The sequence below is a fragment of the Chrysemys picta genome, chromosome 7, assembly GCF_011386835.1.
Source record: "Chrysemys picta bellii isolate R12L10 chromosome 7, ASM1138683v2, whole genome shotgun sequence".
Lineage (NCBI taxonomy): Eukaryota > Metazoa > Chordata > Testudines > Emydidae > Chrysemys > Chrysemys picta.
This window is the reverse complement of record NC_088797.1, coordinates 34,120,782-34,137,364: the sequence shown is the minus strand read 5'-3', so window position 1 is coordinate 34,137,364 and position 16,583 is coordinate 34,120,782. Positions and strand designations below refer to the sequence as shown.

Genomic DNA, 16,583 nt, shown 5'->3' with positions numbered 1-16,583 from the left:
TTTCTACATAAGGTTATAACAACCAACAAGAATGCACTTTTAATACATACTCTTCACAACTCAGAGATAGATGTAGGTTTCATTTTTAGAAGGTACACACTACATTTTTAAAACAGATTTATTTTGAAAACTTTTCAGATGAGTTTTACAGCTATATCAGAAAATGAATGATTGTTTGGTTATTTCATTTACCAAAGGTAATTGAAGCAGATATTTATGAAGTCATTGGGAGGTGAACTACACCTCTACCCTGATATAACGCTGTCCTCGGGAGCCAAAAAAAAAAAAAATCTTACCGTGCTATAGGTGAAACCGCGTTATATCGAACTTGCTTTGATCCGCCGGAGCGCGCAGCCCCGCCCCCCGGGAGTGCTGCTTTACCGTATTATATCTGAATTCATGTTATATCGGGTCACATTATATCGGGGTAGAGGTGTATCTCTAATTCAACAGGTTAATCATTAAATATTTGGAGGATTTTCTTCCCATGCTGTATTAGGAGGAGAACATCACCAGACAGACATTTACATTGTTTTATTTAACTAAAACAACAATGTTAAGTCTTCTGGATTTTTTTCTTCAACAGCAAACATAATATTTTACCAAAAAAGCATATGTCCCTCGCTTCTCACATTTATCTCCACACTTCTTCTCCTTGTCCAGATCTATTCCGCCCCCAACAATCTTCTATTCATTGAACTTTTTGAAACTTAACTTTTAGAGAGAGGTAAGGGATTGATTCTGTGTACACAAATGTGCAGCTGGACAATAGAGTTGAGGTCTGTTATTTCTCACCTCTATATATTATTTATTTAAAAAAATTTTTGCTGTTAACAAGCATGTTACCTCTGGAGACAAATCCACAGTTTGAGAATTGCAAAACTAAGCATTTCTGATGGTATCTTCTAGACTGAGCACTGAGTCCCATTGGGTAGATAGAAAGATTAACCTAAATAATCTACACAGAAGCCTGTGGAACCCCATAAAATTGGGTCCCTAATCCATGAATTATTAGAACTCATTTACAGGGGCGACTATGGTTTTTGCCGCCCCAAGCACAGCGGTCCGCTGGTCACGCAGATTCGGCAGCATGCCTGCGGGAAGTCTGCCGGTGCCGCGCCTTCAGCATCCCCACCACCGAATTACCGCCGAAGCCGTAGGACTGGTGGACCTCCCGCAGGCATGCCGCCGAAGGCAGCCTGACGGCCGCCCTCAAAGCAACCGGCAGGCCGCCTCCCACGGCTTGCCGCCCCAGGCACGCGCTTGGTGCGCTGGTGCCTGGAGCCGCCCCTGCTCATTTGCAAAACTTTTCTTAAACATTACATTAATATATTGTCTCATTCTATAGAATTAGACTTTATAATCCCTATTCCATGATGAGATATAATGTATCTTAATTAAAACTATCTTTAGATAGGATTTTTCCTCAAAAAGCATTTTATCAAAAAAATCTGATTTAAATAAAAAAAAAAAAAGATTTTTTTTTAAATCATTGGTTTTTATCCACCCTGAGAGCAGGGCATGGTAGGGTGGGAAGGACTGGTCCCCAGCTGGAGCGAGGAAGGGGCCCGAGACAAGATGAGCACAGTGGGGCATGGGGGAAGGATTAGTCCCTGCTGACGGGAGCAAGGCAGGGGCCAGGGGTAAAAGCACATGGGGGTGGGAGCTAGGGTTGGTCTCTGGAACAAGGGAGGGGCTGGGGGTAAACTGCAAGCACAGCAGGGGTAAACAGGATCCCCCCGCCCCTGCCCACATAGAGCAGGTACCTACCTTCTCCCAGGTTCTAGCCCATTCTCTTTGTCTCTCTCTGCACTGAGCTGCCCCTCCTCCAGTGTGACAAAGTGGGAATGTTCTCTCTGAATACTGTGTGAGTGCCTCAGTTTCCTCTATGCATTTCTTAAGAAGTTAGGTGGTGGGATAAGGGTGTATGATTGTTGCAGCGCCCTAGGCAGGTGTGAGGCTGTCTTCACAGAGAATGGCTGACAGAGGTGCAGGGTCTGGCCAGGAGTTAGGGTGAGGGAGGGGGCTCAGGGTTGGGGCAAGAGGTTGGGGTGTGGAGCGCTTACCTGAGGCAGCTCCTGTTTGGTGCGAGGGGTGCAGGTGGAAATGAGGAGTGTGTGTGCAGGAGCTCCCGTTTAGTGCTCAGGGTGAGGGTGGGGATGTGGGGGGCGTGCAGGAGTCAGGGCTGGAGTTGTGGGGTGTGCAGGATTCAGGGCAGAAGGCTGGGGGTGTGGGCTGGGGTCATGGGGATGCTCCCAGCCCCCCACCCTGAGCGGCTCATGGTAGGGGGCTGGAGGGGTATGCCCTGATTCCACCCCCTTTCCCAAGGCCCCGCTTCTTCTCCGCCCCTCCCGCCCCCGAGTGGCGAGCGCGCTGCAGCCCCGCTCCTCCCCATCCCTCACGCCGGCAAACAGCTTGCGGCTTTCACCCCAGTCTATATGCAGCTCAGCTATGTGCCGCTGTGGTCCAAGCTCCAGTGATTGCTAAATGGCAGGGGACAGTTTCCTACAATGGGGGGACTAACAAGGCTGCAATCCCTTGGAATCTGCAGCAGAGGATTAACAAGTACCTCTTGGAAACTTTACAGAGCCTCTCTCTAGAGGATTCCCCGCAGGTCTCTATGTCCATTGACACCCTGCTTGGCCATGCAGATTAGCTACTATCACGGCTGATTCCCCACTCTGGCACTTTGAGAGCAGAATGTGGGGGCCCGCAAGGATTTAAAAATTAATACTGGCCACTCCAGGCTGGTATTAAACTCCCAAGGCAGTGAGATGTCAGCCAGCGGGTTGGCCGCCTGTGAAAAAATGTGTAATAATTTTAGAATGAGTACCCTGGAAAGCTGCCCTGCAAGCCGTGACCGTTTTGACTAAATGCACAACCGCTTTCCCCCCACTCCCGACACTCACCATGATTGGAGTGCTCGCGGAGCTGTGTGCCTGCCTAGAGTCAGTGAGAAAGTGATTGCTACTAGTTGCAAAAGGCCCTTTTTACTGAAATTAGGGTGACCAGACGTCCCGATTTTATCGGGACTGTCCCGATATTTCCTTGTTTGTCCCGCATCCCGACCGACGTGCGGTCGGGACACTGGACAAACAAGGAAATGCTCCAGAGGCTGGAAGTGCTCCCCCCCCCGCCCCCACCCCGCTCCTTCCCCGATTGGCTCCCTCCCCGAATCCCCGCCTCTTCCCCAGGCTCACCATTCCTCCTCCCTCCGCAAGCGCCCCCCTCCTCTCCCTACCACCCAACTGAGTCCTGCCTGCTCGGGGCCAGGCCGGACTCTCACTCACCCTGGCCCCGCACTTCCCCTGCGTCTCCCGGGCCTCCCTCCAGCGCTTGTGGAGGAAGGGTGTTTGGTTTTTTTTTTTGCCCCGCCCCCCGCCAGGCCCCCCCCCCCCGCGTCACCCTCCCCCCGCGTCCTGATATTTGACTTGGGTGATCTGGTCACCCTAACTGAAATGTTTCAATCATTTGCTGGAATGAAACAATCCCTCTTCTGTGCATTGTCCACAGCAGCCAAGACCTTGAGGAACACACCACGTACCCCTGCCGACTGGCTTCGGGAGACAAGGAAGAAGCCGAGATGCAGCAAAGACAACATGTTCAGATAGGTGCTGCAGCATGATGAGAGACAGACCAGGGAACGCAAAGAGTGCTGGGAAGCCAATGCAGCATTTGCTAGGCAAGCAACAGAGCGGATGATAAAAGTTATGGAGGATCAGACAGAGATGCTTAAGTCTTTGATACAGCTGCAGACTGAGCAGATCCATGGTCGACCTCCACTGCAGCACATGCACAATTCGTTGCCAACCACACCCCCCTCTATGCCTACACATTCCTTTTCACTTCACAGCACTCCTGAGTTTCCCCATCACTCCCTCCCCTCTCACAGCTTGAACAATGATAGCTGGAGCTACACACAATTGTGAGGTTTTACCCTTTTTAACAATAAAGGCTAAGGTATTTAATGGTACAGCATTTTTATTCTGTGTTCTACAAAAGCGATTAGCAATCAATTCACTCTTGCGGACAGGCTTCTAAAGCATTTTGTTGCATGGATCTTGGGCCCCAAAATTGTACATGGATGCACCAGGGAAGCAACTCCGGTTGGGAGGGATAGCTCAGTGGTTTGAGCATTGGCCTACTAAGCCCAGGGTTGTAAGTTCAATCCTTGAGGGGGCCACTTAGGGATCTGGGGCAAAATCAGTACTTGGTCCTGCTAGTGAAGGCAGGGGGCTGGACTCAATGACCTTTCAAGGTCCCTTCCAGTTCTAGGAGATGGGATATCTCCATTAATTTAATTTGCTTTTAACTCCAAAGCAGACATGTGTTAGTGCCCCTCATTGTCAAAATAGTTCCTCAAAGCCTCTCTGATGCTAATAGCAGCCCTCTGGGCTCCTCTGACAGCCCTAGCATCTGGCTGTTCAAACTGTGCAGCCAAGTGCTCTGCCTCAGTGCCCCACACCCAGGGAGGAGGGATAGCTCAGTGGTTTGAGCATTGGCCTGCTAAACCCAGGGTTGTGAGTTCAATCCTTGAGGGGGGCCATTTGGGGATTTAGCTGGTCCTGCTTTCAGCAGGGGGTTGGACTAGAATCTAGATCTCCTGAGGTCCCTTCCAACCCTGATATTCTATGAAACATTGCATAATCTGTGTGAATCTAAAGGTGAAAAGTGCAGCACGTGGCTATGACCACAGGAATATTATCCTTGGCAAGGTCAAGCCTGCCATTGAGACACCTCCAGCGAGCTTTCAAATGGCCAAAGGCCCATGTGGCGCCTGTTAAAACGCTCCTTGCTACTGTCCAGGTGCCCTGTGTAAGGTTTCATGAGCCAGCCCTGTAAGGGGTAAGCCAGATCTCCCAGGATTACTATGGGCATTTCCACATCCCCAACTGTGATGCTGTGGTCTGGATCGAAAGTCCCCCCCCTGCAGCTTTCTGTACAGGCCACTGTTCCTGAAGATGCGTGCATCATGCACCTTTCTAGACCAGTCTGCACTGATGTCTGTGAAACGCCCCTGGGGATCCACAAGTGCCTGCAACACCATGGAGAAGTATCCCTTCCTATTGATGTATTATGAGGCAAGGTGTTCTGGTGCTAAAATTAGAATGTGTGTGCCATCAATCACCCCACCACAGTTAGGGAAACCCATTTCTGCAAAACCATGCACATTTCCCAGAGTCACAGTCCTCGGCACCAGGATGTGATTTATTGCCCTGCACAATTGGAGTAATATAGCCCCAACAGTGGACTTCCTCACTCCAAATTGATTTGCAACTGACCGGTAGCAGTCTGGATTCGCCAGCTTCCACACAGCAATTGCAACACCCTTCTCTACTGAAAGGGCAGCTCTCATTCTGGTGTCCTTGCACTGCAGGTTGGGGACCAACTCAGCAAATAGCTCCAGGAAAGTTGCTTTACGCATCCTAAAGTTCTGTACCCACTGGTCTTCATCCCAGACCTGCAAGACAATGTGATCCCACCAATCAGTGCTTGTTTCCCTAGTCCAAAAGTGACAGTTTACCGTATGCAGCTGCTCTGTGAATGCCAAAAGCACGGATATGTTGCTGCTGTCCATATCACACTCAGGTGCCTGTGATTCATCCTCTGTCAGTAACTTTGCAAATAACTCTGCTGCTATGCGCGATGTCCTCATGACAGTTAAAAGCACATAGGAGAGAAGTGAGAGATCCATCCTCTCTCACTGTAAATGCTGACTCGCACTACAAAGACTGACAATTGGAAAAACAGTGCAAAAGGAAGCTAGAAACCATTGGAGGGCTGGGACACAAAGCAGTGCATGATAGGACATTTTGCACATCCCAGGATGTGCTGCACTACATTTCCACCTTCCCACAACACCTAGCGACAGATTGTGTCGCCAGGCACTGTGGAATACATACCCACAGTGCATTGTTCATGCTGTCGTCTGCAGCTTGGCCTCAGCTCCATGCATCATATTATATTTGGGTCTGCAACTGGCTAAGGTGGAAGCAGCGCTGTGGCACCAGCTATTAGCCACCTGATTTATTCTCCTTTGAGAAATACGAGGGGAAATTACTGCATGGTAGTGATGGAGAAACTGATCTGTCCTCGTCAGCGGCTGTATGCTCCTTTTTGCTATGGGGTTGTGCATGGGAATATATTTGTGTCTGGTTAGTGACAACATATCCTTTGCTCATGACACAGTTTATGATTATTTTGTTTTTCCTTGATGTATAGGGCTCTCGGCCTTGTGTGCACTGTTTCTGTATTGATATTTTTCTATTATTAAAGCCAGCCAAAATCATGTGATGGGTTAAAACTGAACCCTTCTACAAATGTTCATGTTCAGGATAAATGTCCTGATGCATGGTGCATTCATGTAATCTATTCAATTTATATATGAAAGAAAATCTGCCAAGCTTATCTATTGCAAAGTTAAATGGAGATCCCGTGGTGGCACTAACCAGATCTACCCTTTGCTCTTGTTTTCTTTCTGATAAATTTTTGTTTACCTTCTCCATTCTTGCTGCCCAGTGTGGTGGTTGGCACTATATGGACAATTAACTCCTACTGAACCTTTATTTGTCTCTAGATGGGCCATGCCTAAGCAGATCATGGTTAGGGTTGTGGAGTTGTATTTCTATGGCTGGCCATCTGGTTGTAGTTTGTTTTGAGATAAAGCAAAACATTGGATTTTTTAATTAGAACTAAGGTTTATCTTGCACTTAACTATACTATGACACTTTTAAAATGAACAGGTCACTTCTAAATAACTCGCTTGCAAAAAGTATTTAAAAATGCCTTTGGCGTTGGACCAATCATTCTAGTGAACTTGACTTTTTTTTCTATGGTTTTGTAAGGATTGTAATAAAAGTTTGACTTAAAGTAGCTTAAAAATAAATCTGTTCTTACCAATTTAATATCTGGTACTTCGTCTATCTGAGGCCTATTACATGGATTTTTGGAACAGGGATATGGAATAGGAGCTTGCATTGCCTGCTACTGCAATACCTCAGGAACAGTACACCTCCCTTCAGGGAAACTATCAGTCTGGAAAAAAATAGGATGAAGGTATTGGTTTCGGTTTTCTCAGCCTACTGGAAATGTTGCGCTATGGATTCTTTTATTGTCTGCACATTGCAGAGCACCATACATAAATTAATCAGTTTAAACTTGTGTCTTTTCCCTTGCCTTTTTATGGTGATTAATGTAGTGGGAAATATTCCCAAGGAGAAAATGTTCACGAGTGCCTAAATCCCATTTTCAAAAGGCACTTAGTAGCCTAAGGGTTTGTCTACACTGAGAAGTTAATTCGGAACAAGATAGGATGTAAATTTAAAGCAGAATAGCTATTCCTGATTAACTCTGTTGGGATGCTCTCTTTCTTGAATAAAAGTCCCGTAAGGTCTGTGGCCTTTTTCTACAGTAAGGGGCAGCAGCAGCCATGAGCTAAGAAGCAGAAAGTCACATCCTCATATTCCATCAAAATTACCTCAAAACCGTGTAATATCAGGGTGTTAAGAAGGCACTCCAGTCTTAATAGCACCCACCATCACCATACTATATAAATTAACTGGGTCCAAAAGAAAGTTCTTTGGAACCTAAAGCCAGGACATAGGCCAAGATCAGAGCTGCCAGACCTCAGCACCCTGCCAACTATATTGTGCAGAAGCAGCTGTCTGAGGTCTCAGATGATCTGGACTAGCCACCAAGAAAAATCTGTCTGCCTTATTGGGAGTGGTGAGAATTGTATGTTTAGCATGCACATTGTGCTTTGGTAACTGTTAATAATTAGAGGTTAAGGATATTCCTGTGTAAGGCTCTTTCACTGGTAAAAGGCTCTGCAAACCTGCAGAAGAGTACAGCCTGAGCCCTAGGAACTGGGTAAGAATGGGTACTTAAATTAGCCAGGTTACATCATCAGCCCTAGGAACTGGGAAAAGGGTGGGGATACCCAAATTAACCGGGTTACACCTTGAGCCCATGGAAGTGTAAAGTTAGGGTGTCCTAGAGTGTGCAGGTAACAGCACTTTATTCTGAATTAGCTGAGGCCACTTGCAAAATGGATTATTCTAGAATAAGAACATCTATGCAGGCAGTTAATCCAGAATAGCTATTCTAAAAGAACTCCCTGTGTATACAAGCCCTAAGTCTCATTTAAAGTCAGTGGACTTGCACTTTTGACAATGTGACTTTGAACCCACACATTTAACTCCAGTGTGAATCAGGTGTCATGGTTCTTCCATTGACCTGCTTTGAGCATCTGTGCCTTTGTTTTTCCATCTGTAAAATGAGAATAATACTCACAGGAGTATTGTAAAGATTAATCAATTCATGCCTGTAAAGCACTTTGGGATCCTTTGATGGTGTAACAGTTTTTGTTCGTGTTTTTCATATATATGTTTCTGAACCTTTTTGGAATTCTACTGAACGTAGTCTCTTCCCTCATGGCAGTGAGTAACATAGAACATCATGCACTTTGTTTCTTTAATAAAGAAAACAAAAAGTAAGATGGGAGAAGCTGGAACCCTGAAGGAAGAGTAATTGAATGGCTGTGACACACTGTACCACAAAGTAGCACCCTGTAAATCCCACCCCCATCCATCATTCATATATGGTTGTGATCTTTCATACAAAGTGTGCCATGTAAGATATCATAGGAAAGGTCATGATCTGCTGAAACCCATTGCTCTGTCAAAATATGTATGGTATTTGTGTGTATGAAGTTCTGAGATTTTGTTGTACGGGTGTTACTGAAATATGTTGTGAGTTTGCAAGTCGTCCTTTGTCAGTTCTCCAGTGACAACAAAGGAGGTGACCCACATCCAGGTGGGCATTAAACAACCATTAATCAGCAGGGGAGTTGTAAGCAAGTGATTTACTTTACCCAAAAGTCCACCCTAGAAGATCAACAGGTTCCACAACTATAACACTCACACCACCAGTCAGTGAGTAAGTAGCACACTGGACATCATGCCCTTGATGGACAGGTACCACAGTCTCACCCTGACCATTCGCTAAAGGAGGTGCTCCAATCATGAGTCAGGCCTCCAAAACTTATGAGATTGATTATCTACAATCTAGTGATTTATAAGCCAATCATTTGGCAATTTGGCATTCTTTTTATTTGTCTTCTGTTTGAGCCTTTAGGTCATACTCAGAGGAAAAAAGCTTAAAAATGTGACCTAACCATGAGAGCTAGAAACTTCTTTTTTTTTTTTAATTAAAGCGGATATTCTCACGTACTCATATGACTTCAGGAACAGAGGCTTTAAGAAAAATATCTAAGATGTGTGGGGAAAAAAAACTGCAAGAGTTGGCAACGCTGATTTATCACAGTAGATTTGGGCTATCAAAGCACACAACAAAAGGCCTGTCCACACTAAGGAAATTTCCCCCCAAATGCTAACTGGTTCTGCTTAGAATTAGAGTTACCCCAGGACTGACATAGTCCCGTTCAGACTGTAGAAAGTTGAAATTTGCATATATTCTGTGTAACAATAATAATAACAACAACAACAACCACCACCCTTTGCCCTTCTCTAGCACATTCCATCTGGGAATATCTGAAAGCTATAAAAACACTAAGTGTCATGATATCCTGGTGAGGAAGGTAAGGGATATGAATGGATCATTTCACCCACCACTGAAATGCTGTCACCTTTGGGTAGATGTGACAGAATGTACCCGTGTCCACACCCTAAGCACTGTTGTAATAATCTTTGTACAAAGTATGCCTTGTGAGCTATCACCTGAAAACTCATAATTTGGGGTCAATATTGTCCTGATAAAATATGTGGCAACATTGTATGCGGAGTTATAAGATGTCCCTGTACAGTGTTATTAACACATGTTCTAAACCATAGAAGAAATTGGCAAACAGATCTGGCTCAAACAAAGGACTGTGTGCCCTGTTTTATTTGCACCTAAGCAGTAAACAGAGTCATCATGCCGGCAGGGTAGATCCCATTGTGCTAGTTCCAACACAGAACAAAGACAGTCCCTGCCAGAGAACTTACATACAAAATAAGGTTTGATACCACTTCAGTAATATCCTGCTGATTATTTTTATTCGCTCTACACAGAACTGAGGGATGGAGTTAATTCTGTAAATAATCTTTAAGCGACTTCCATCCTCCCTTCTGCTGTGTTTCCCCCCCCCCCCCCCTCTTTCTTTCCTCTTTCCTTTGAGGTCTGTAATTGAGTGACTAGGGAAGCTGACGTGTTCTCTGACTGGTTTTTGAAAAAACCTCCCTAATCACTCAATTACAGACCTCAAAGTCGCAATACTCCAACAAAAAAACCCTTCAAAAACAGACTCCAATGAGAAACTGCAGAATTGGAATTAATTTGCAAACTGGACACTATTAAATTAGGCTTGAATAAAGACTGGGAGTGGATGGTAAAAACTATTTCCCCCTGCTAATTTTTTCCCCTACTGTTACTCACACCTTCTTGTCAACTGTTGGAAATGGGCCATCCTGATTATCACTACAAAAGTTTTTTTTCTCCTGCTGGTAATAGCCCACCTTAATTGATTACTCTCCTTACAGTTGGTATGGCAACACCCATTTTTTCATGTTCTCTGTGTGTGTGTGTGTGTATATATATATATATATATATACACACACACACACACACACACACACACACACACACACAAACACACACACCTATCTTCCTACTGTATTTTCCACTGCATGCATCCGATGAAGTGGGTTTTAGACCACGAAAGCTTATGCTTAAATAAATTTGTTAGTCTCCAAGGTGCCACAAGTACTCCTCGTTCTTTTTTCTCAAGTATGTCGTTGTCATGTGCAAAACTATGGGGTTAGGAGGGCTGCATGAAATTTCAATGTAAGCCTCAACTTTTTGGCTAATGGTGCCAGTTGAAAACAGGTCTCTGGTCTTCCATGATGTCCAACCTCAGAAGGTTTTGAAATACCCCCTGCTGGCCAACACCCTGAAAGCCCAGGGCTATAAGGTCCAGATCCACACCCTGGTTGTAGGAGCCCTGGGCATGTGGGCCACCCCACAACGACTCGGTGCTGAGAGCATGTGGAGTCAGTCTCAGTACTAGGACAAGTAAACGAGACTAGCAGATTCCTTCTCTAATGAACCAAGGGATGCACCCCACCCATGTACCTATTCGCTACACCAGTGGTTCCCAAACTTTAACAATCTATGAACCCCTTTCACTAAAATGTCATGTCTCGTGAACCCCGTACTAAAAATGAATATTTCCAGGGATTTTCTCCTTTACCCGAGTATAAATTATAAAAGCAGTGATCTTGGAAATATAAAATTTGTTTTTATGACATGCTTATTACACACTATTTAGTATTAATCATTATATATCATTACAGTATTTGTATTACATCATGAAAATGGCAACACTCTCTTAAGATCTCACTTTCGTAGCCTGTATCACTTTGAATAAGCCTGTTATAAGACAAGGCTCCTATATTTAATCAAGGAGTATCAGATGTGAAACAGCATGAAGGTATTTAAGAAGCCAACTCAAAGAGCTACTCCTACACAAGCATTCAAGTCTTGAGCAGTCCAGAAGAACAACACACATTACAATAAAGCTTAAACTTGTTCTTCATAATTTTAAAAACAATACTAGCTGCCTATTTCATTTTAAAAACAGCAAAAGATATCCACCTTTTCTTATAAGGAGTCTTGACGTTTAAATCTCCTCAGTGTGATAGATATGCTTGCTTTGATCTGCTTAGCTCTTGGAAGTGCAGGGGCTCCAGGCTGCCGACCCTGTGCTGCCCAAGGTCCCTAGGGACAGCTCTGTCCGGCATTAGGGAATTTTGTCCCCCAGAACCCTCTGTAACATTTCACAAACCCCCAGGGGCTCATGAACCCCAGTTTGGGAACCACTGGGGTACACCAATAGTGACTTGGACTCTAAATACATTCTACGGGTGACGTCATGTAATGGGGCTTGGCCGCGGTTCATCCCTCAGCGGGGCTGTGGGGTATCCCACCGCCTCGCTCTAGGTCACGGTCAGTCCTGGTCCTGCAGTAGTGGGGGACAGCAAACCCACTGTTAAGGGCTCAGGCCCTTTAGGCCGGGGCTAGGGTGACCAGAAAGCAAGTGTGGAAAAATCAGGACCGGGGTGGGGGATAATAGGAGCCTATATAAGAAAACGACCCAAAAATCAGGACTGTCCCTATAAAACCAGGACATCTGGTCACCCTAGCCAGGGCTGAGTCAACAGTTCTGTAGCAGCCCAGGCCCTAGGTCAGGGCAGGGCAGCAACCAAACAGTCAGGAACTCAGGCCCTTAAGCAGGGGCTGAGTCAATAAGCAAGAGGTCCCAGCCTCTCTAGGCCAGGAGTTTCTGACTGTTTGGTTGCTGCCCTGCCCTGACCTAGGGCCTGGGCTGCTACAGAACTGTTGACTGAGCCCTTAACAGTGGGTTTGCTGTCCCCCACTACTGCAGGACCAGTAGGGGCCGCGATCGGCCGAACCTGCCGCGTCAGCAGGTAAATAAACTGGCCTGGCCCGCTAAGGTGCTTACCCTGGCAAACCGCATGCCAAACGTTGCCGACCCCTGCTTTAAAAACTCCCATACCCTAATCTGGGTCTACGCTGATTATGTACTATGTATGTATCTTGCGAACCTTGTAACTTGCTGCGCTCAGGAGTGTGAAAACTAGGGTTACCATATTTCCACAAACAAAAAAGAGGACACTGGGCGGGGGGGGGAAGCCCCGCCCTAGCCCCGCCCTGCCCCATCCACTCCCTCCCACTTCCCACCCCCTGACTGCTCCTCTCAGAACCCCAACCCTCCCTGCTTCTTGTCCCCTGACTGTCCCCTGCTGAGAACCCCTACCCTAACTGCCCCCCCCCAGGACCCTACCTGTCCCCTGACTGCCCTGACCCTTATCCACTCGCATGGGTGGCAGGGTTGTAGAAATTTTGGTGGTGCCCAGAACCCCCCACCCCACCTGCCTAAGGCTCTGGGAGGGGGGTTGGGTGGGGGGAGGAGGTCTGGGGTGCAGGTCCTGGGCTGGGGATTAGGGTGCAGGAGGGGTGCAGGTTCTGGGATAGAGTTTGGGTGCTGGGTGCAGGCTCCGGGCTGGGGCAGGGGGTGGGTGTGCAGGAGGGGGTGAGGGGTGCAGGCTCTGGGATGGAGTTTGGGGGTGAGAGGCGGTGCAAAGGGAGGGGGTGCAGGCTTTGGGAGGAAGTTTGAGGGCAGGAGGGGGTGTGTGGGAAGAGGGAGGGGGATTGGGAGGGAGTTTGGGGATAGGAGGGGATGCAGGGGTGAGGGCTGTGGGTCTGGGGATGAGGGGTTCATGATGCAGGAGGGGGCTCAGGGATGGAGCAGAGGATTAGGGTGTGTGGGGATGAAGGCTTGGGGGTTTGGGGTGTTGGAGAGGCTCAGGGCTAGGGTGGAAGGGCAGGGTAAGGGCAGCCTGTCTTCCCATTAGTGGATGGGGGCACTAGGACCCGGGGGCAGCAGACAGCAGTTGTCTGCGGGTACTGCCAGAGCCAGCACAGCAGACAAGCGAGAGGCAGACAGGGACGGGGGGGACCCACCGAGGGGGGGATGCACGGAGGGGGGGTGGCAGGTGGAGGCTGGGGACCCATCCAACACTCCCCCACTCCCTGACTGCCCCCCCTCACTCCTCTTACCATTCTGGCTCCACGTGGGTCGGTTTGTGTGTTACACAGGACTACAGAGAGAGGGAGGGGGGAGCAGGGGAGGGCTCTGGCTGCTGGAGGCCAATGGGAGTGGGTCAATTGGCCTAGCCGCCCAATCAGCAGCCACACTCTGCATGGAAGGGAGGGAGGGAGGCGAGGGAGAAAAAAACCCCGGACATTTTAACCTTGTTACCAATTCCTCCCGGACGGCTATTTAGAGATGCAAAAGCCGGACATGTCCGGGGAAATACGGACGGATGGTAACCCTAGTGAAAACGCCCCTCCTGAGTGCAGCGAGCACGGCGCTGTACAGCGCCAGTGTAATCAGAACCTGCAGCGCTGCACGCTCCCTCGCGGCGCTGCAAGCTACTCCCCTCGGAGAGGTGGAGTACTTAGAGCGCTGTGAGAAAGCTCTTGCAGCGCTGGCGGCGTGACTACACTCGCGCTTCACAGCACTGCCGCGGCAGAGCTGGGAAGTCCTTAGTGTAGCCAAGGCATGAGCAGAGCTAGCTGTTGGGACCCCCACGCAGGGCTTGTCTACATGAGTGAATTGACTGGCCTCCTGTAAGCAGAGTAACCACTGCGCTTAGCTAGGGTTACCATATTTCCACAAACAAAAAAGAGGACACTGGGCGGGGGGGGGGGGGAAGCCCCGCCCTAGCCCCGCCCACTCCCTCCCACTTCCCACCCCCTGACTGCTCCTCTCAGAACCCCAACCCCCCCTGCTTCTTGTCCCCTGACTGTCCCCTGCTGAGAACCCCTACCCTAACTGCCCCCCCCCAGGACCCTACCTGTCCCCTGACTGCCCTGACCCTTATCCACTCGCATGGGTGGCAGGGTTGTAGAAATTTTGGTGGTGCCCAGAACCCCCCACCCCACCTGCCTAAGGCTCTGGGAGGGGGGTTGGGTGGGGGGAGGAGGTCTGGGGTGCAGGTCCTGGGCTGGGGATTAGGGTGCAGGAGGGGTGCAGGTTCTGGGATAGAGTTTGGGTGCTGGGTGCAGGCTCCGGGCTGGGGCAGGGGGTGGGTGTGCAGGAGGGGGTGAGGGGTGCAGGCTCTGGGATGGAGTTTGGGGGTGAGAGGTGGTGCAAAGGGAGGGGGTGCAGGCTTTGGGAGGAAGTTTGAGGGCAGGAGGGGGTGTGTGGGAAGAGGGAGGGGGATTGGGAGGGAGTTTGGGGATAGGAGGGGATGCAGGGGTGAGGGCTGTGGGTCTGGGGATGAGGGGTTCATGATGCAGGAGGGGGCTCAGGGATGGAGCAGAGGATTAGGGTGTGTGGGGATGAAGGCTTGGGGGTTTGGGGTGTTGGAGAGGCTCAGGGCTAGGGTGGAAGGGCAGGGTAAGGGCAGCCTGTCTTCCCATTAGTGGATGGGGGCACTAGGACCCGGGGGCAGCAGACAGCAGTTGTCTGCGGGTACTGCCAGAGCCAGCACAGCAGACAAGCGAGAGGCAGACAGGGACGGGGGGGACCCACCGAGGGGGGGATGCACGGAGGGGGGGTGGCAGGTGGAGGCTGGGGACCCATCCAACACTCCCCCACTCCCTGACTGCCCCCCCTCACTCCTCTTACCATTCTGGCTCCACGTGGGTCGGTTTGTGTGTTACACAGGACTACAGAGAGAGGGAGGGGGGAGCAGGGGAGGGCTCTGGCTGCTGGAGGCCAATGGGAGTGGGTCAATTGGCCTAGCCGCCCAATCAGCAGCCACACTCTGCATGGAAGGGAGGGAGGGAGGCGAGGGAGAAAAAAACCCCGGACATTTTAACCTTGTTACCAATTCCTCCCGGACGGCTATTTAGAGATGCAAAAGCCGGACATGTCCGGGGAAATACGGACGGATGGTAACCCTAGCTTAGCTATTCCAGTATAACACCCCCATGGAGGGGACCAACGGTAAAACCGCAGTAGCACCCGCCAAACTCGCACGCACAACCCCAGGGCGCGTGCCCGCTCATCACCAGCCCACGTACGTAAACGTCCCCTCACCAACAGTAGACCGCATGCGCACTGAGATTCTCGTGTATTCCCTCATCTCCTGCGCATGCAGGTTGCTGCTCATCCCGCCACTTCTATAAGCATGCGCCTTCAGGCACTCGAGCATTCCGCTTCCTCCCTGCGCATGCGTACTCAGGCTTCCGTTTTATTTCCCCCTATGCTTACATTCTTATATTCCGTCGCTTCTTCGTTTTCCTCACCCACCTTATTCGTATTGCGCATGCGTGAACGTCAACGTACCACCGCCCCCCACCGGGCATAAGCGTTGAGCTTCCCGCGACCCTCTCGTTGCACATGCGCATTCGGCTTCCTTCTGAGAAAGGGGCATTTCCCAGCATACCCCTGGCTCCTGGGTATTTAAGCCCCGTCTGGGGGTAAACTCGGCCATTTGCTCTGCTGCTGCTGGGGCGAGATCACGGGGTGAGTGGGTTGGGGGCAATCTGCAGCCATGCGGCTCCACATCGGGAGCTCCTCCTATGGCGCGGGCGGCTGCTGCCCGCGGTTCCTCGGGGATCTTGGGAGGGAGTGACCGCGCACCGGGCTGGGAGCTGCGTCCCGCGGGGTGGGAGGCGCGGGCAGGCTCCACCGCCATGTTGTGAGCCATGTGGTTAGGGTGACCAGATGTCCCGATATTTGGGGCTTTTTTAATATGGGCTCCTATTACCCTCCCACCCCGTCCTGATTTTTCACACTTACTAGCTGGTCACCCTACATGTTGCGGATGGAGCGGGGGGGCGGGTCCTGCTGTGAGGGAGCGGGGGGGAGGCTGGGGACCCCCATAGGCGACCCGTAACTCTGTGGTGGGGATACGTGACCCGCCCCGTGTGTCGCCTCTGCTGCCCCCTTCTCCCCGGACCTTTTCCCTGCTGCCCTGCTCGTTTCCCGCTCCCCGCCCGCAGCGTTCCGCCCGGCGGCCCCGGGAAACCCTCCCGCGGCGCCCGCTGCT

The 16,583-nt window shown here is 49.7% G+C and overlaps 1 protein-coding gene across 3 annotated transcripts in view; it reads right to left on the bottom strand.

The window, feature by feature from the left end:
- Positions 1–15,874, bottom strand: part of LOC135972596 (transmembrane protein 179B-like) — a 29,446-nt gene extending 13,572 nt beyond the window's left edge. For 2 of the 3 annotated variants that reach the window (XM_065551147.1, XM_065551148.1), the window contains exon 1: positions 15,803–15,874. In XM_065551147.1, coding sequence (XP_065407219.1) covers positions 15,803–15,859 — 57 coding nt within the window. In that variant the 5' untranslated portion in view covers positions 15,860–15,874. The remainder of the gene's footprint in view (positions 1–15,802) is intronic. The other variant, XM_065551149.1, reaches the window with a different exon arrangement.
- Between the last annotated feature and the right edge of the window lie 709 nt (positions 15,875–16,583).